The 19,744-nt window shown below is 42.6% G+C and overlaps 1 protein-coding gene across 1 annotated transcript in view; it reads right to left on the reverse strand.

Annotated features, from left to right (window-relative positions):
* The window catches only part of PTGFRN (prostaglandin F2 receptor inhibitor), an 81,013-nt gene that overhangs the window by 51,022 nt on the left and 10,247 nt on the right, over positions 1-19,744 (reverse strand). The window contains exons 2-3 of the mRNA XM_027866736.1: positions 3,981-4,349; positions 66-479 (exon numbers count right to left, since the gene is read on the reverse strand). Of these exons, the coding sequence (XP_027722537.1) occupies positions 66-479; positions 3,981-4,349 (783 nt within the window). The remainder of the gene's footprint in view (positions 1-65; positions 480-3,980; positions 4,350-19,744) is intronic.

Genomic DNA, 19,744 nt, shown 5'->3' on the forward strand with positions numbered 1-19,744 from the left:
GGATATGATCTCACCCCTGACTAACAGAGAGAATACACACAAATACATAGACACTGGAAACCCACCTGTTGGCTGGATGGTCACAGTGGCAACATTCACGCTTTTCTCTTGAATTTCTTGCCATTTACCCTTCTCTCCAATCCACTCACTGACCACACATCTATAGGTACCCTGGTCTACCGGCAGCACCCGAGACACAGACAATCGGTAAACATTCTCCCCGGCGGTATCCAGACGCAAATCTCCACTCTGGTAGCGGCTTTCATACTGTGGGCCAGGATAGAACCGATTCTCGTGTGTCAAGGAGAGGATTTTCTGCCTGGCGGGGCCGCGGTGAAGCTCCCACATCACAGAGAGATGCGTATGCTCCAAGGAGGCAGAAGAAGCTGAGCAGTGGAGTTCAAACGAGTCCCCGTCCCTCAGGAGAAGGGAGGAAGCAGGTTGGGACTTTGCGCTCACCTGCAGAGCGTCAGCAAGCACTGTTCCAACAAAACAAAATTGTTAGGAACACGCAGCATCCTATGTAAAAGTCTGAGACCAATTCTGCAAGCACCAGGCACTCTGGCCTTTCCTTCCTAGTTGGGAGCGCCTGGTCCGGGGCCATAGCTGCTGGGGCTCAGTCATGGCTCCAACACCAGCCAGGGTGCAGCTGGCTTCCTCTTCTCCCTCTTCACCTTCCCTGAATCGAATATTCCAAACTCTGTGTCCCCGGTACCCATTTTCTTCCCACCTACCCATGGAAAACACCCCATTGTGATGTGTGGTTTTATTAGAGCATTTAAAAAATAATTCTATTATGGTCCAGATGATAGAGAAGGAACCTTAATGGATCACAATTCTAGCAGTTTTCAATGATGATAATCTTAAGTTCTGCTCTGGTGCCATCCTTGGGGCTTTTCAAAGAGAATGAAGAATGAAATCACAGGAGAGAGGATTAGGAAAGCCCCTGATCCTGAGCTTACCATTATGTTCCCTCTTAATCCTGCCTCCAAAACCAAAAGTGGGGGTGGGGGTGGGGGTGGGAAGGACCTGCTCTAAAGTCAACCAGTGAGAATTCTCCGCTCCCTCCACAGTCCGACATTGTCCCAGCAGAGTGTAAGCTCCCTGAGGACAGAAATTCTCTGGCTCTCGTTTTTATATCCCTGTCACCCAGCAGAGTGTCAGGCACACAGTAGACACTTAATAAATGTTAGTTTACTGATCTAAGTGACCACTGAGAGAGATGCATTTATGTCTTGCAAATACTACAATTCTCTCTGTTCTGTTCTATTCTCTCTCTCTCTCTCCTGTATGAGGTTTTATTCCGGGGATGGGAAGGATGGCTCAGGAAGGAGGAGGTCTAGATTGCTTCTAGATTCCCATCCAACAACATGATTCTAACACAAAAACTGTTGTGATTGGACAACCGGACACTTGGTGATGATTTTGGGGGGAAATATAAATTATTTTAACTTATTTGTAAGGCTTCCTTATGGGATTTTCCAGGCAGGTGGGAGGAGTACATGAGGAACAGAAGAAGTAGAAGCATGCAATGGTTTCTTCTCCTTGAGCCATTCATGTTACCCAATCCGCTTGCTTGCATCCAATTTGAAACCTGGGCATCAGTGGATATTGCTGCCTTTTTCTTGCAAGTCCACCTCTTCCAATGAACTTGAACACATGTCTTCTAAGCCTTCCTCTCTATTCAGGGAGCCCTTCCCATCCCCCTTTAATTCTAGTGCCTTCGATTCATTGTCTCCAATTTATCCTGTATGCAGCTTGTTTGTACATTGTTGTTTCTCCTTCATTAGATGTGCAGCAGGGACTGCATTTTGCCTTTCTTAATATCCCTAGCATTTAGTACAGTGTCTAGCACATAGTAGGCAATTAATAAATGTTTATTGACTGACTGGCTAGGCTGTTATCCCTTTATCTTTTCATTATTATAATTATTTGACAGGCAACTAGGTAGTACAGTGGCTAGAACATAGGGCCTGAAGTCAAGAAGATCTGAGTTCAAATCTGGCCTCAGATACTTAGTAGCTGTGTGACCTTGAGCAAGGCACTTAATTCTGTTTACCTCAGTTTCCTTGGCTGTAAAATATGGATAATAAGAGCACCTGCTTCCCAGGGTTGTTGTGAGGATCAAATGAGATCATATCCATAAAGTGCTTAGCACAGTGCCTGGTACGTAGTCAGTGCTTTGTTGGTTCAGTCATTTTTCAGTCGTGTCTAACTCTTCATGACCCCATTTGGGGTTTTCTTGGCACAGACACTGGAGTGGTTTCCTACATCCTTGTCCAGCTCATTCTACAGATGAGAAAACTGAGGCAAAGAGGGTGAAGTGACTTGCCCAGGGTCACATAGCTAATAAGAGTGTGAAGCCGAATTTGAACTCAGGTTTTTCTGACTCCAGATCCGGTGCTTACCATAAATATTACATTATTATTTGACATGTCTAAGGTCTGCTTACTAGGGCAGTATCATTTGATGGACACAGAATTCTTTCAGGGTCTGTATGGCCTTTCACATCCATGGCCAAGTCAAATTTAGCTGCTTTGGGCCGTAAGGTCCTAGGTGGCAGGTTTCCATTATTCTGTCTTCACATTATTCTTTCAGCACAATACAGCCTCAGGAACAGATGGGAAGATGCCCAATAATGAGGACTGAGAAAGAAATAAGCCCTGCAGTATCTGTGCACATGTTTTCACGTGCCTCCTCCTCGCATCATCTAGCCAAAGGTCTTCTTGCTCTTCCCGTCCCCCCCATATGTAATTTCCATTTGCTGTCCCTGTGACTTGGCCCAGACTGTCCCCAGCCCTGGAACGCGCTCCTTCCATGATCTCCCTTCAAGGCATTGCTCGATGACCTCCTTAAACAAGAGGCCCTTCCTGATCCCCTCAGGGGTCAGTGTTCTCTCCATCTGACCCCCAAAATTATTTTGCGTATACTTTTACTTATGTATCTCTCTCTATGTTTCTCCTCTCTCCTTCTCTTCCCCCAATTCATGCCAGCAGAGTATAAGCTCTTTGTGGGCACGATCTGTTGCCATTTTTTTTTGGTCTTTGTATCCTTTTGCAAAGTACCTGGAACACAGTAGCCACTTCATAAATGCTTGCTGAAATAATCTGAACTGTTCACTCCATGAGCAGCTAAGTGGGGCTTTGCATAGAGTGCTGGGCTTGGAGTCAGAAAGACTCATCCTCCTGAGTTCAAATGTGGACTCAGATACATATCAGCTCTGTGACTCTGGGCAAGTCACTTCACCCTGTCTGTCTCAGTTTCCTCATCTGTCAAATGAGCTAGAGAAGGAAATGGCAAACCCACTCCAGTATCTTTGCCAAGAAAACCCCAAATGGGGTCATGAAGAGTTGGACACAACCGAACAACATTCACTCCATAATAATAATAATAATAACAATGATAATTAACAATAACAAAAATAAAAATAGCTAACTTTTATATAACAATTGCTATGTACCAGACACTGTGCTGTGCTTTTCTCCTCACAATAACCCTGAAAGGTAGGTGCAATTATTATCCCCATTTTACAGATGAGAAAACGAGGCAAACAGCGGTTAAGTGACTTGCTCAGAGTCACACAGCTATTAAGTGTCTGAGGCTAAATTTGAACTCAGAACCTACTTCAATGACCATAGAGTGGTTAAATGCTGTATCATCACAGATAACAGAACTGGAGGAGACCTCAAGGAATCATCTGAGCCTGGCCGTCATGCCCCTTTATGGGCCATGTAGAGAACTGATTCTTTTGACTACCTTTGGCAACTCTGAGGTCTAGGTCCAGGTGGGATGTGAACCCCACCCTTGCTGACTGCAAACCCAGTACTTTCTCCAGGGCATCACATGACCCCCACAAAATCTTCTGATTCCCTTTTCAAAGATGAGGGAACTAGCCCTGAAGCTGCCGTAGCTGGTAAAGGCAGCAGAGTTTGAGGCGACAGGAAACCAAGACTCCCAGTGGGAGCCTCGAAAGGACGTACCTCTCACTTGCACCGTGTCATCATAGTTGCCCTGGACGGTGGCGTCCGTGCTGGGGGTGGAACATTTGTACTGCCCTTGGTCGGCGGCCTGGAGGTTCTGAATGTGGAGCTCTACAGCGTCGTTGCCGATCCGTCTCAGCTGGATCTCCCCTCTCTGCAGCCGCTCCCTGTATGGCTGGGCCGTGAAAGCCGCCTCCCAGGTGCTCACTATCTCCACAAAATGTGTCCCAGAAGACGAGAAGCTCCAATCAAAGTTCTGCTCGCTGGGGCCGTCGTAGTCACTGACGTTGCAGGGGATGACCAGCTCCGTACCCTCCACTCGGACAAGGCCCCCAGTGGGGATCTTCACGATGCGCCCCTGGCAAACAGCTGGAATGAGAGGGAAGGAAAGATGGACCTTCAGTCACTGAGGCACCCCAGGGATCAAGAAGATGAGCTTTTGGAGGGTCTCATGACTCCATACCACAGAAGGACCTCCCAGGACCCTAAATCTAAGAGCCTTTGGAATAGGGATGCTTTCTGCCCAGGGCCTGGAGCCATCACACCATGGAGATATGGCCCGGCAACTACTCCAGAAGGTGCTACTGAGAAAACTCCTAAGGACCCAGAAAAGGAAATTCTTGCTATCAATGACTCAACATCAAAAACCAATATGATTTTTACCAATGGAAATGAATTTAAGAAGAGGCCTGCCCATCTGCTTTGCTTCTGCAACCTAAGGACCATGAGACCTTTCCATCTGATTTGCAACTGAAATGTTCTATATGGGTTGCCTTTCTCATTACAATAGAGGCCCCTTGAGAACAGAGGCTGTCTTACTTTTCTATTTGTAACCTCAGTGGTAAGCCCAGTACTTTTTTTACATTTCTGTCATTTTTAATTGTGTCTAACTCTTCATGACCCCCATTTGGGGCTTTCTTGGCAAAGATACTGGGGTAGTTTGCCATTTCCTTCTCCAGCTCATTTTATAGATGAGGAACTGAGGTAAACAGGGTTAAGTGACTTGTCACACAGCTAGTAAGTGTCTGAGTTCAGATCTGAACTCAGGTCTTCCTGACTCCACCTTTTATCCACTAAGCCACCTAGTAAGCACTTAATAAATGCTTTTTCATTCATTCATTCATTCACAAGATAAAAACTGCCACAAGCTATACCATAAGGAAGAAATGTTTTCAAGAATCATTTCATCAAGGTTTAAGAACTGTACCAAGTAATATCCATTCCAATTAGTGAATTCCACATGCTTAGTTTGCTAATTTTGACAAAGAAAGGATCTTAAGTGTACCTTTTGGGAAAGCTTTGTTTTTTCTTCCAGCTTCTCAGTTATTCTCTAACACACAGTCATTCTTTTAGACTTTACCCAAAAGGGAGGGATTCAGTTCATCAATTATTTATCCCTCTTTGCCCCACCCCTCTTCACCTATTTTCTCTTCCAGAGCACTTTCCTGGGGTTAATCAAGACATGATTTTCTTCGACTCATGACAGTTTTTAACTTGAGAGCTATATCTAATAATAAAATGATTAAGCAATGGTTCCCTGGCATGTTTTATAGTTAATGTCAAAAAATATGATGATCCTATGGTGTTTTCATTGTCCCTTCTGACTCCCTAATCTAGAAGTAATGATAAAAGGCAAGCAACTCAAAAGGATGCCTCTAATTCCCAATTCTAACCATTCATTTCTACTGGGAAATCTTTTGAAGTCCTTGACGATAATGGGTTAGGTGGGGTGCTAGGCAGGGAGGCGAGGCAAAGCCAGGGAAAGTGAGGCAAAGCTTTTAAATGTTTTGTTACTATTACCACCTCCTCTGTATATGTTCCGTCACACACGGCTTGAAGCAAACAGTCACTAGATGGAAAAAATCTGAAATTCCCTTGGTATCAATAACCTTCAGGAAAAGCTGATACAGAGAACTTAGGCACATGGGGTTTCTAGATACCTTCAGCATAAATTAGAGGCTGTACCTGGCTCAGCACCAGACATGGTTACAGGACTGGGAGTTTCCTGAGTCTGGTGTTCCATACTGGCTTTATCATCTGAACTACCATAATTCTCACACAAATTAGATTCAATATCCAAAGGTAAATACAAAGATATGTCCCTTTCAACTAAATATCAATGATTTTGGGAATAATCATGCCAGTGAGGCAGCGAGGTGGCATAGTGAGTGCAGTAGTAAGTTTGATTTGAACTCGGATCCTGCCTGAGATACTCATTAGCTGTGTGACCCTGGGCAAGTCACATAATTTCTCTTTGCACCTCTATTTACTCATCTGTAAAATAAGAAGGTTGGACTCAATGACCTCTAAGATCCCTCCCAGCTTAAAATCTATGATCTTGTGATTATTGGTACTGAGAATTAAGAAAGGTTGGTAGGCTGCCTGCTGTGCCTAATTCCCACTAATTAACCACACCCAACCTTGTCCTTGGACACTAGGTGGCACCGTAGTGGATAGGGAATAAGGCCTGGAATCAGGAAGACTCATCTTCCTGAGTTCAAATCTGCCCTCCGATACATTAGCTGTGTGACCCTGGGCAAGTCACTTAACCCTGTATGCCTCACCTGTAAAATGAGCTGGAGAAGGAAATGGCAAACTACGCCATTATCTTTGCAAGGAAAACTCCAAATGAGGTCATGAAGAATCGGACACAGCTGAAACTGCTGAACAATAACAACAAACCTTGTCCTTGAGAGGGCATCTTTGTCCAAGGCACAGAGCTACTGATGCAATAGAAATTTCAATATTCAGCTTCAGCAGACGAGGGAAATCATTGGAAGTAAAGGAATACTAAATTATTTATCTGCCTTCCTTAACCCTCTTCTTAAGAAATATATTTTTATTCCTGCTATCAATGTTACTGTTATTCAGTATATAGAATATATGGTACTTGCACAAATTCTTTGTAATCATTTTTAATCATTGTTCTAGTTTTACTATCCCATTAAACCCCTCCATGCAAGCAGCAAGCTGATTTTCCTCTTCTAAATCATTTCAGATATGTACCAGCAATTATATCACAGCCTATCCAGAAAAAAAAAAAAGTCCAGCTTAGACTTCACTTGGAATTATGACTAAATTTCTTACCAAAAGATTGATTTTATTTCTATTCTGCAAGAGGAACCATGGGAGGACAGGGAGACGAATAAAAGAAAACCTCAGACCTCAAGAGGTTTTACAAATATCCATGGTAGACGAGATAAGATGTGTGAAAAGAATGAGATGTAGAATACAGCAACCGCTAAAAAGCCTCAGTTCTCTAACGCTAAGGAATTCAGGAGGGGAAGTGGTCAAAGAGAGGCTGAAATTTGCCTAAGATCACATAGCTAGCTAGCAGCAGATCTAGAACTAGTAATCCTCCTAACTCTTGATCTAGAGCTCTTTCTTCTACGCTAGAGAGATGGGCTGGAAAGGAAGAGAGCACTGTAGCAGAAGTTAGGGATCCTAGCTCTGCTAACTTAGCTGTGTGATCTGGACAAATCATTCCACCTCTCTAGGCCGTAATTTTCTCATTTGTAAAATGAACACATAGAACTGAATTATCTCTAAGAGTCTATGATTTTTTTTTTTTTTTGAAAATTCACAGTACATAGGGGCTATCACCACCTTATTGCTGGAAATTATGCCCCTCTCCTTGCACACCAACATCACATCAGCCTTTTTGGTTGCCACATCACATTACTGATTCAGGTTGAGTTTATGGTCCATCAAAATCACCAGGTTGTTTTTCCCCTCAAAAAACTGATAACCATACCTCCTCTATTCTGTATTTCAAAGTTGATTTTTTGAATCCAAGTATAAATCTGTGCATTTATCTTTACTGATTTTCATCTTATTAGACTCAGCCTAGCATTCTAGATTATGATCCAAGATCCGTTCTGGACCCTAACCCAAGTAATTAAGTACACTAGCTATCCCTGCGCAACCCCCCACCCCCCAGTTCACTGTCTACATATCTGATAAGCAAGTCACCTATGTCTTTATGCAAGGCAGAGAGGCCTGTGGCTAGAGATGGATGAAGGAAGGCTTCAAGGAGCCTTTGAGTAGGGACACAAAGAACAGAAGGATTTCAACAGGCACAGATGGGGGAGAGAAGGGAATTCCAGCCAGAGGGAACCATACGAGCAAAGGCATAGAGGTAGAAAAGCAGGGGTTATGTTCTTAAAGTAATATAGTTCGGCTAAAGGATAATGCATTGGAAATGAAGGGGAGATAAGACTGAAAAGGAAAGTTAGAAACAGATCAACCAAGCCTTTGAATGCCAGGCAACTGAGTCTGAACTTAATTCTGCAGGCAATGGAGAACCCCTGAAGATTCTGACATATGAGAATAAGCAGAACAGAAATGTGCTTTAAAAAGATTAATCTGACAGCAATATACAGAAGTGATAAGGAAGAGGAGAGACTAGAAGGAAGGGAAACTGTACTGCAATGATTATTTAAAAAATAAAATAGATAGGGCTTGAACTTGGATAGGAAAAATGAGAATGGTTAAGGGAAATATTACACCAGAGGCATTTTTGAAATAGTCTCAATGTACTTTAGCAAGTGATTAGATTTGAGGGTCAAAGAAAAGGGAAGAATCAAATATTAAGTCAAGATTTCCCAGCTGGGTGACTAGGAGGATGGTGGTAGCATAAATAGAAATAGAAATAGGTAACAATTGGGATTTTCCTTGAAATTTGTTTTGAGAAGGAATGGCAGGACAGAGGCCGAGGGGAAAATTAATTTCATATTAGAGATAGAGTTTAAAATGTTGATGGGACATCCAGGTAGAGGTATCCCATAGGCAGCTAGAAGTTTGAGTCTTGAACTCAAGAGAAGTTGGCCTAAGGACAGAGTTGAAGTCACCTATGTAAGAGCTTATTGAGGGCAGGGAATAGTTTTGCTTTTTTTTTTTTTAATCCCTAGCAATTAGGACAGCGACTGGCACACGGTACTTACTTAATAAATGTTTACTGGTTGGTTAATGAGATTGTTAAGGGACTGAGTATAAGGAGAGAAAAGGGCCAAGAACAAAACCCTGCGGAACATTTATATTTAGGAAGCTGAAAAAGATTCAGAACAGGAGACCAGAGAGATAGGAGAAACAGGAGAATGCTATTGCCCAGTGGAGGAAAGAGTGTCAAGGAGGCAGAAGTGGTCAGCAACGTCTAATGAAGCAGACTAGTCAGAAAGGACGAGGATTGATTAAAACCCACTGGCCTTTAAGAGAACAATTTCAGTAAAAAAAGATTATCTGATTGCAAAGAAAGCGAGGGGTATAGGAGTGAGTGGTAAGGAAGAAATCTTTCCAGAAAGTTCATCAGCAAAAAGAAAGTGATGGATCGACAGTTCAATGGGGCAGTGGATTGAGAAAGGGTTTTTCCTTATAGGGGAGAGTTTAGTACATTTGTAAGTAACTGGGAAGGAGAAAGTGGAGAGGGAAAGACTGAAGATACAAGAGGCAGACTGGCTGACTTAAAGGAACAAGGTTCTAAAGGACGTGGGAAGAGATGGGGATCGAGAGCACAAGACAAAGGTAAGCTTTGGAAAGAAGGGGCACTTCTTCCTAAGGCAGAAGGGAAGGAAGAAAGATGAATGAAGATACAGAGAAATGCTGAGGAAGACAGAAAGTTGAGAGTTCTCATGTTGGATAGCCTCTACCTCAATTGAGGAGGAAGTGAGGTCAAATGAAAGAGACAAAGGATAGAGGTGAGGACTTTAAAGTGTAGGCTAATAATTCAATAAGGAAATCAACATGAATCATTAATAAAAAGTTTGTGGAGCATACATGTACACATTTTGACCTTATCTTGGTATATAGTAAGAGATAATTGGTCTATACCTAGTTTCTGCCATATTGCTTTCCAGTTTTCCCAGCAGTTTTTTTTAATCAAATAATGATTTTTTTTTTGTTCCAAAAGCTTGGATGTTTGGGTTTATCATATACTAGATTACCATGGTGATGAGCAGCACTATGCATTTTGCTGAAGTTATCAAACATCCAATGATAGTAGTCTCTCTCTTCCTCTTTGTTTTTTTGGGGTTTTTTTAGTGAGGCAACTGGGGTTAAGTGACTTGCCCAAGTCACATTGCTAGTCAGTGTTATGTGTCTGAGGCTGGATTTGAACTCAGATCCTCCTGACTCCAGGGCCGGTGCTCTATCCACCGCGCCACCTTGCTGCCCCGATAGTAGTCTCTTGTGAGCACAGATGAGGGTTTTGTTTTTGTTTTTGTTTATGCTTTAAATCAACATTTAGCAGCCCAGAAGCACAGCAAAGACAATACATAGTGGGAGTAAGCCTGGAAAAATGAAGTAGCCAGGAGACACTAAGGAAGGCAGAGTTGAAATGGCTGCCCATGTGACAATTGGGGGGGGGGGGGCAGTGAAGACTCTTAAGGAAAGAGTAGGCAGAAGATTCACAAATTGGAGAAACAGAGAAAGGGAGGTCAATTCGACAGATTTAAGGAAGACAAGAAGGTATAACAGGAGTGACTAGGTAGGAAAGGTAAGAAAAATTGTGGCCAGAGAAGGGAATATGAGGGTTTGAGATCTTTTTCAGAAGAACAGTTCTGAGTGTTGACAAGGTCCAAGGTGCGGCCCTGAGATAATGACAAAGTTTATTATTCTCCCAGGAGGTCAGGTTACAGGAGGCACTCCCTTTCTTGGGTTTGGGCATGAAGTAATGAGGAAGGGTGACTGGTAGGAACATGGAGGAGCTTAAACTTTCTTACCACCTATATAGTATCTATCTGTAGTATTATCTCCAGTCATTATATTTGGTCACTTTTATCTAAGTTGGATTATTAATAAAACCATCATAATAGCCAACACATCCATTTTACAGATGAGCGGATAATAAAACGTCTGGCAAAGTCAACAGGGAATTAATGGAAGAGCTGAAATTCCTGATGACCATCATATTTTAATCTCTTCTGTGACCAATGGGATTACGATTCATAAACTGATATTGTTTCACCTAAGAATCCTGGCAATATCTCTATCCATCACACAGAGAAGTCGGGGGGAAATGTGGGCGAAGATGGCATCCAAGCAAAAAAGTTTGTGTAAAATGTTAAGAAAAAAATAACCAGCCATATGCCTATGTGCAGTCTTGCTTGGTAATGAGGGCTAGATCAAATGACCTTTTGAGGTCCCTTCCATATTTAAGACTTCAAAGTGTATGGAGTCAAGGATCATGCCTAACATATACCCCCAAAACATCTAACATAATACTTATCAAATTGTGAGTACTCCATCGTTGTCCTTCATAATCAAAGAGAACCAAAATGACCACTATGTCAGGGTTAATGTACAGTGTGTCCAGCTGTAGCTGATTAGACCAATAGGGGCTCAGAAGGCTCTACCACAGGTCGGGCACATAGAGTCCATATAAACATTTGAGATGGAGATGTCACTAGATTTGTACCTTTCACATTTCTTTTGAGCTGCTGCCATTCCACTTTGCTCACAGAGCATAGCACCTTCTTTGACGCAGGCATGAATGCTGGACAGTCCTGTGCCAGCATCTCCCATGCCTCACAATTGATTCCAAAGTTGTTCAGCGAGACCTTGAGAGTGTCTTTGTCTTACTTCTTCTGACGTCCATATGAGCGCCTGCCTTGTGTGAGTTCTCCATAAAACAGTCTTTTAGGCCAACAATGTGGGTACTAAATAAATATTTATTAACAGATGGAATAGCTAGCATAATAGCTACCATCTAGTTCTTAAAAAGCAATTCTCTGGTCACATACCAGAAGTCAAAAGGACTGGAGAAAAGACAGATCCACAAAGGACACTTCACAGATGGCCTGAGCTAACTCTGACAACTCCAAGCAGGGTCCACAGAACATAGCTGCTATTTCTTCCCCCTCTGGATTCTAGAAATAACCTAGATAGGATAGGAAATAGTTTTCTAATTCTATAAATCATAAGCTTCCACCAATGCGCTTTCCCTATTGATGATCAGTAGAACCTACCACTCTCACTACTCACGCCTAGTTTTTTTCTTCTCTATTTTCCTATTCTGCTATGTCCCTTTTCTTCTCTCTGGAGGGCTACAATGATGAGTCAGGAAGGCAGGCTCAAGTCTTGCCTTGATACTTTTTAGCTGAGTTATCACAGGCAAGTCATTTTCCTGACCTCCCTCCCCTTAAGCCTCAGTGTACTCATCTGCAAAATGGGGATAATAATAGAACCTACCTCACAGGGTTATTATACGGATCAAATGCAAACCTTAGAGTGTTATATAAATGTCAGTTATTGACCTGATCTGTTACATTGAGCTTAAACATGGCACCAACAGGCATGGCTTAGCTCTGGAGGTGACATCCAGGGCTAAGGATTTTGCTTTCTGCTGTTCACAGCTGTGGCCCCACCCAAGCAGCACAGAAGAGAATGTCTGGCTGCCACCCTGTTACTCAAGGTTGCATGTAAATGAACTGCAAACAAAAGAGCTTGGGTTTTATTTACCAATTAAGAGCCCCAACTTGAATGCTACTGACTCCTGCATTGCCATCTTTCAACACATATTCATTCAGCAAGGTGCCATTGTGGGCACAGCACAGTGCCAGTTACTGTTAATGAAACAGGGAATCTTTCAATGAAAAAAGCCTAGCACCAACTCAATGAAGAAATCAGATGATTCCAGGGAAGGTGAGCGACAATGGGAAAGGTAGGTCCATCCAAGATCTTACTATCGAAACCAGCTGAAGACTATTCAACCTTGTTTACTCCAGGAAAACACCTCCCTGCCCCCAATTCCCAATGAAATGTTCAAAAAAAGCTCCTTGCCAAAAGCATTATCCAAAATGAACTCTGGCTAGTTAGCTCAGCTGAGACCCACAACATCATTCTGGTAGGATGGTTCTCAACACTTCTGCGAAGTGACACAATCTCATTATCCCACACCCCCAGAATAGCAGCTGCAAGTTCATTAACGCTTCTTCTTTAAAGCTATAGAAAGCCAACTACTTGCAAGCCTTGGCTGCCGCTGAATGGTTTCTATTCTAGACATGGCACTACTACCTTTTAAAATACTTAGGCAGATATAATCAGGTGAAGAAAGAAGAGAAGAGCTGGGGAGATGAGAATCATCATATATCCTTCATTGGCACCCTTCTTTCTCCTCCAGCCCACAGGAATTTCCCTCCCCTCCTCTGTATTCTTGGAGCATCTACTGTTTCTATCCCTCATGTAATATTTCAGGACACGTTCATTTAAAACCAAAACAAACAGAAAACAAAACAAAACAAGGGAGGTGGCAGTATGATATCTCTTCCCTAGCTGGACTGTAAACTCCTTGAAAGCAAGGAGAAGGTCAACCTATCCCTGGGGCATAGCCTAACACCTGGCACACAGTACGCATTCAACAGTGCTCCTTGTTGTTGAGAGAATTACTGAGACTCATGTAGCACAAAGGGCCCTCTGAAAGCCTGGCATTGGCACCGATTGTCCATACAAATTCCCGTGGGCAAGGGTAAGGACCTCTCTAAGGACACTGAGGAACAAGTGGATGCTCTATGTCCCCAAAGAGAAAAGCGCGGGAACTAGGAAGCCTGGTGAACAACCAAGAAACGAAGAAGAACCAAGGAGAATTTAGGAGGCAGTGAAGAGAGGAAATTAAAAGAAAAAGCTGGATCTGAGAGAGGGAAACAATAAGAAGATGCCTTGGGGTCTCCATAACTCCTGGGCAAGAAAAGAAGGTGGAAAGATAAGTCACACTTTCCTTCCATATGGGATGCCAAGAGACAAAATTAGAAAATCCATATAAACGGCAAATTTTCTTAGCCCTTCTTTTTCTATGCTCTAACCCCATCCTTTTCTTAAGATCAAAAATGGAGGGCTGGAAGGGATGTGAGAGATGGTCTAATCCAAGCATCTCATTTTACAGATAAGAAAATGAGTCCCAGAGAGGTTAAGGTATTTGCTCGAGGTTACACAGGAGGAAAATAGCAGGGCAAGAATTCAAACCCAGATCCCTTGGCTCCCAATCTTGCTCGCATCCCACTGCACCACACTGCCATACTCTCCCAACCTCCTCCTTATAAACAAACTAGCTAGTTATCACAAGTAGCTTTCTTATCATATGCTAGACACAAAGATAACATCTCTCATCTTGGATAGCTTATATATGATCTGCTTGTGGAGGCATAATATACATGGAATGTTAACGCTTGGAGGAATTATTGATTTAATCCAATCCAAATCCCTCATTTTCCAGATAAGTAAACTGAGGCCCAGGGAGGGGAAATGACTTGCAAAACTGAGATATGGACCCAGAGAGACTGCATGGTGATGGAAAGAGGGTTGCACTTAGAGAATGACCTAGAGAGTGGTGAGGTAGCACGATGGGTGGGGGGTAACTGGACTCAGCATCAAGAAGACCCAAATTCAAATCCTGCCTTGACACTTTCCAGTTGCATCACCTTGGATAAGTTCCTTAAACTCATTTATCTAAGTTTTGCAATGTGTAAAATGGAGAGGGGGTTGAACCCAACGGTCTCTAACATCCCTTCCAACTCTGAATCTGATCCTATGAGCCAGATATAAACCGTGGATCACCACACTCCTGTGTGACCTTGGACAAGTCATTCAACTCACCTGGGACTCAGTTTCTTCCTCCATAAAATAATGAGGATTGGACTAGAACACCTTTAAAGTCCACTCTGGCTCTCCATCTATAATCCCAACTCCAAACACACTGTTCCTCACATTATATCCTTATCCTGCTGCTTCCCGTAACAAAATAAAAACAACTCGGGAATGCTGCCAACACAATATATGAGCAAATACAAACACCATACGTGGAGTATTATCTGCAACTACTAAGGATATGGGGTAGGAATTGGAGAAGACTTCATGGAGAGGAATTTTGAGCTGTGCCTGGAAAGACTGATATGGAAGGAAAGAGGGCTAGCCTGCTAGTCAGAGGGAATATTCGAGGCATCCAACTGAAGTCTGTATTTGATCTGAGAGGCAATCAGAACTACGGTCTTCAAAACCACCCATTCAGAAAGTCAACAGCATTTATTAAGCATTTGCTACGTGCCAGGCACTGCTAAGCACTAGGGATATGAAGAAAAGCAGAAATAATCCCTGACTTCAAAGTTCTTACATCCTTTTGGGACAGACAACAGGTAAATAACTATATCCAAGACACATATAGAGTACATCTTAAGGTAAGGTTCTCACAGAGTTTCTTAATCTTTCTTTGTATCATGGCCCTCTTTGGCAGTCTGGGGAAGCTTATGGACACCTTATCAAAATAATGATTTGAAAGGCATGGGATAGAATGCATAAGATTACAAAAAAAAACAATTATTTTTAAATGTAATTACTATTTAAAAAAAAAAAGAAGTTCCCAGACCCTTGGTTAAGAACCCCTCAGGTCCAGCAGATCGGATTGGGTTAGTAATAAGTGGATGTTATCAGTCTGTGTGTCCAATGGTCTATAACAATCCTATTTTAAGTGCTGAACTTTTTCAATTAGTTTTTTTCTTATCAATTCCTGAGCTTGCTTGATTTTGGTGTTATCTGAGGCTTAAGCTCTGAAAACAACATATAAGTCTCACATCTGCTTTTAGTCTTGGTGGCTAAACTTACCCCAGTGCTAGCCAATGAGCTATTGTAGGGCACAAAGGGGCTGTCTCCATCCACAGGCAGCTAGTTTGGTAAACTGCACAGTCTACGGGGGTCCATGTTACAAAACATATTGGAGGAAATGGTGGGAGAAATCATTGGGAACCTTGGTTCCTTCAGTCATGATCAGGACATTACTAAGTCATAAAGCACATTACTAAGCTTTGGACCCAAACTTCTCTTTTGGTTGAAATTAGCTTGTGGGACAAAGAGTTATTAAGGTGGGACTCAGAGATGAACAGGCAACAAAATTATATAAACCTTGTTTCCATTGGAAACCAACCAAAAATCCCCATCCTTCCTCTAAATCCTATCTATCTAGATTATCAGTTGCTAGCCCTTTGAAGGAATGTTCCTCTAAACTACCTGACGGGGGAACATCAGCAATTGTTTCATGAGCTATTCTCCAATAAAAGACAAATAAAAATAGGATTAGCAGCTTTCTCGTTCCACTAATATCCCAGTATAACATCCTGTACTTCCCTCCACGGGCCTTTGCAGGACATCTATATGGGCTCAGGATGCTCGGCAAAGCACCAACATCCTTTTGAATGGATTCCAATGGCTCTCTCACATTTTTTTCCTCTTGATCCAATCACCCATCCTCAGATATTAATTAATATTCATGCCCCATGAGACCTGAGCCTTATAATTAATTTTTCTTTCTCTTGGACTTCTCTGGCTTTCCCAGCTTACCTCAGCTAATCACCAAAAAGCACACAGTCCAGACACAGTTCAACTATTCCTACTTCTGTGGGCCTGGGCTAGCCATGATTGTCTACTGAGATAGCCTTCTCTTCTCTATGACAGACCACATGTGTGGGTTTGGTTTTTTGTTTGTTTTTTTCTTTTTGGTTCCTTAAAACATTGCTCAAAACACACTTGGGCCACAAAAGCTTTCTAGAATAATTCCAGCTGGCTCCCATTGTTCTAGTTTCAGAGGCCCCACCCTGTAGCACTCATGACTATGAGTCTATACACTGCTATGTTTCTGGGATGGACTCCTTCCCCACTTCCTTTATAATTTCCCAGAGGGCCTAATGTGGTGTCCTCTACCTTGAGAATTTTCCCCAAGGACTGATAATAATGAAAACCAGGCGGCTGAAGAGGAGGGGAAAAGATTAAGAGTATGTTTTTGCCTTGAGCACAGTAATAGGAATAAAAAGATTCGCTCCCATCTGAGTACTATAGCTGCGTGAGTACTTAACTCAGCAAATATTTGCTGTGCGCCTACTATGTGCAAGGCACAGTACTAGGCACTGTGCTTTTGACTTTAAGCTCTCATTATAGATTCCTCAATTCAAAATGATGGACTGCATCATCTGCTAATAAATAAGTAAACCTTTAAACATGCCAGCACTCAGAAAATGGAAAATGCACACCTGTGCCAAGAGAGATTTTTTTTTTCCTTGTGCAACATAAGCTAAACCAGCGTACTGGCCAGGTACCAAATCAACCAATGTTCTCTTCTAGCACATTCAGGATGCAGTAACTGCACAAATCACCACCCATCCTCCCTGCTCGGCTCTTTGCATGCCTCCAAGGTATCAGGATGACACAGAGCAAGTGAGGTAAGGTGAGGCACTATTGTTAGCACCAGAAGCGGCAGCCATAGCAGTAACTGCAGGTTGCCACAAGGCTGCTGTGAGGCTAGCCTTATTAAATACTCAAGGAGGCCTAGATATACATGATTATACATTTAGGTCACTTACAAAGCACAGAATTAGAGATTATCTTTGTTAAGGGTCCTACCAACAGCTTTGGGGCATGATGGGGATACTGTATACATGTGTGTTTTTCCAGGTAGTGTTTCCACCCAACACTGACACCCTCCCTTCATGGATACAGATCTACTTGTACTGATTTGCTCTTCCAAACACACATCTCATTAATGAAGGGCTCAGTCTGGACCCTCCCATCTCTCAGAGTACAGTGCTCATGCTCTGACACAGCAAAGGAAGGCTGAGTCTTTTTTTTTTTTTAAACTTCGGTTTCCTTTGTGCCTGACATCTTCCAGAATAAAGACAGTGGAGTCAGTCACTTTCTGGCCTGCATCTGAAATCAATGAGCAAACATTTATTAAGTGTTTATTATTGTATGTGCCAGGCACTGACCATAAACAACCACAAATGCTTGCCCTCAATGAGCTTTCATTTTATGGGGGACACAGGGCAAAGGGATATGGGATATGGGCTTTGGGATTTGGTAACAGGAGCATTTTTGAAAGGGAGGGGGAGATTTTCTTTCTCTCTAATACTCCCAGTTGCTAATGGCCTTACCCCACAGACCTCACACTTTGTTTTGTACCTCTTAAATGTCTTACTATGTGTTGCTGTGTATTAGTTAGTCTTGTTTCCTTACCAGACTATTTGCTCAGTGAAGACAAGACCAGGTCTTTTCTTAGGAGGCAACTTGGTGGCTCAATGGATAGAATGTGGGATCTAGAGTTAGAAAGACCTGAGTTCAAATACTACCTCAAATACCTGTGTGACCCTGGGCAAGTCATTAACCTCCACTGCCCCAGTTTTCTCATCTATCAAATGGAGGTAATGATAGAACCTTCCTCTCAGGGTAGTTGTGAGGAGAAAATAAGATATCTGTAAAGTGCTTTGTAAACCTTCCTGAGACAACGCATTCCACTTTGGGACAATTTTAATTAAGAAGCTTTCCTCTACGTTGAGCCTGAGTCTTCCTCTCAACGACTCCCACCCCTCCTCCTAGAGCCAGACAAAAGTAGACAGAGAAGGAAGATTCTTCATGATTATTTTAGCTACTTTCTTACACAGCCCTGACTTTACCTCCCCTTCTGTAGGGCTACCTTGGTAAGGCTGAGAAAACATCAAGTTTCTCCCAAGAGATACTCTACCATTTCCCAGAAAAGGAAATGGATGTAATGAGGTTATAGTAACAGAACAACTGCTCATGGAAGCTTAAAAAAAAAAAAAAAGCAAGTAGGAGGGCCCTCGGCTGGGACAATTGCCAGAGAGATCCAAAATGCAAAAAGTTGTCCGTGTTGTAAACAGCAGGTGTTAGCACAGCCACAAAAAGTTCCACCTCCCGGGGGTCACTTAACTCAATCTCCTCCTTTTTAAGAAGAGGCAAGTGCAGTTCAGGGAGAGGTTCAGAGATTTACTCAGGGTCACAGAGTTGTTGTTCAGTCTTTTCAGTTCTGCCTGACTCTGCATGACCCCATTTGAGGTTTTCTTGGCAAAGATACTGGAGCAGTTTGCCATTTCTTTCTCCAGCTCATTTTATAGATGAGGATATTAGGCAAACAAGTGACTTGCCCAGGGTCACACAGCTAGTGTCTGAGGCTAGATTTAACTCGGGCTTTTCTGACTCCAGGCCTGGTGTTCTATTCATCCCACCTCCTAGCAGCCCCAGACTTAGTTGTCTGGGGCATTAAAAGGCTAAGTGACTAGTACATGATCACACAGCTAATATGTATCAGAGGCAGTATTTGAACCCAGCTCAGTCAACAAGCATTTTCTTTACAACTCCAAGGCCAGCTACTTCTTCAGCAACTACCCATGTCAACAAGGGAAAAAGGGATATATAAAGACACAGTGATAGAAATAGATATACATATATAATGGTTAAATATAATATATAGAGTGTACCCCTGAACTCATAGAGTTGGTCAGTTTCACCTTGACACTCTAAACCTTTAACTGAACTATTAGAAAATTATGCTCTCTCCTGATAATCCTGAGATGGACAACCAAACAGGCACAGAAGTGGCCAAAGAAAGAATGGGTACAAAAATTGGATAAACCATAATCCAACTCCAAAAACATTGAGGGCTGGCATCTGTTCAACCAACTTCCTTTCAACAAATCTGCCTCAAGTAGGAATCAATGAAAGGGATATCAGCAGTGGATCAGAGTGACCACTCAAAAGAGGCCTTGGTAACAGAAGTGTCAGCAGTACTCTTCAGCAGACAGAGTCTAATTTGCTGGTTCAGGAGGTATGATGATTATGAGGTATTTGCTTGGAAACAAAATGCCTCCTAGCACACCAGACAGTTAGCCTCTAAGGCTTCTAAGACAAGTTAAGATCCTTTCCAGGTGGAAAAAATGGTGGTCCTACAAAGATCAGGGGGAAAAGTCTCCCCCAATGACACTAGCCTAAGCCGTACTGTA

This window comes from Vombatus ursinus, unplaced genomic scaffold (assembly GCF_900497805.2).
Source record: "Vombatus ursinus unplaced genomic scaffold, bare-nosed wombat genome assembly UNPS02014782.1, whole genome shotgun sequence".
NCBI lineage: Eukaryota > Metazoa > Chordata > Mammalia > Diprotodontia > Vombatidae > Vombatus > Vombatus ursinus.